The 860-nt window shown below is 57.7% G+C and overlaps 1 protein-coding gene across 1 annotated transcript; it reads right to left on the reverse strand.

Moving 5' to 3' along the window:
• Positions 1 to 260: 260 nt before the first annotated feature.
• On the reverse strand, positions 261 to 787 carry PBDC1 (polysaccharide biosynthesis domain containing 1; the record flags this gene model as incomplete). Its single annotated transcript, XM_008948414.1, has 3 exons — positions 261 to 354; positions 452 to 563; positions 647 to 787. Coding segments are annotated over 3 exons (347 nt in total), but the record flags the coding sequence as incomplete, so codon positions are not given.
• Positions 788 to 860: the final 73 nt, after the last annotated feature.

The raw sequence follows: 860 nt of genomic DNA on the forward strand, positions 1-860 counted from the left end.
TTGGGGGTGGGTTGTACTCGGGCTCCAAAATCAGCGTGGATCCAGCAGCACTCGGGGGTTTGGGTCCATTCTAGGGAACGGCCTTTTCAACACCCACAGCACGAGGGATTTTTGTATTGAAAAACCATTTATTTACAGTCTGAACTCAGCAGAGGGGGGGAGGGGGCAGGTACAGCACTGCTCTGCCCCCTCCTCAAAAGCCTCGGGGACCTTTCTGCCCCTTTTTGCCCCAGCACAGGGCAGACTCCTCCCCTCCTCACCCCGACACAGGGTCCTTGGCTCTGCCGTAGACAACGCTGTTACAACCTTCCCGATTCCGAGCGATTTCGATGGCGAAAAACTGGATTCTGGTGGCTAGAAAAGAGGAGAGAAAACCCCCAACAGTGAGATGTGTGGGTTCAGCTTCCCCGTAGCCCCGCGTGCCCCCTTTTTTGGGGGGTCCCCGGCCCACCGAAGATGGTGTTCTCCTCGGTGTAGTCCTCCCGGCAGTCCAGGCGGAGCAGGGTGCCGTAGTTGAAATCCTCCACCACCCCCTCGAAGCGCAGGCAGAACGGCCTCCACTTCTGCAGGGAGAGGCACCAGTGGCCCCAGAGCCCAGGGAAAAAGGGGGAGATTCATGTGTCCCCCCCTTTTTCTCATCACCCACCTCCTTGGCCGGCTCTGATTTGAGATCTTCGGGGTCCAACACGTCGATTTTAAGATCCCGGAAGGTTTTCCTGAACTCGCTGTAGATCTGGTCGTCCACTTTGGTGAGGTTCAGAAATTTGGGGTCCACAGAGGAGATGAGCTACGTAGGGAGGGGGAAGAATGAACCGTGACCCCCCTGCCTCACCAAGACCACCCCCCTCAGCCACAGTGAG

The sequence above is a fragment of the Merops nubicus genome, unplaced genomic scaffold, assembly GCF_000691845.1.
Source record: "Merops nubicus isolate BGI_N331 unplaced genomic scaffold, ASM69184v1 scaffold47289, whole genome shotgun sequence".
Taxonomy (NCBI): Eukaryota; Metazoa; Chordata; class Aves; order Coraciiformes; family Meropidae; genus Merops; species Merops nubicus.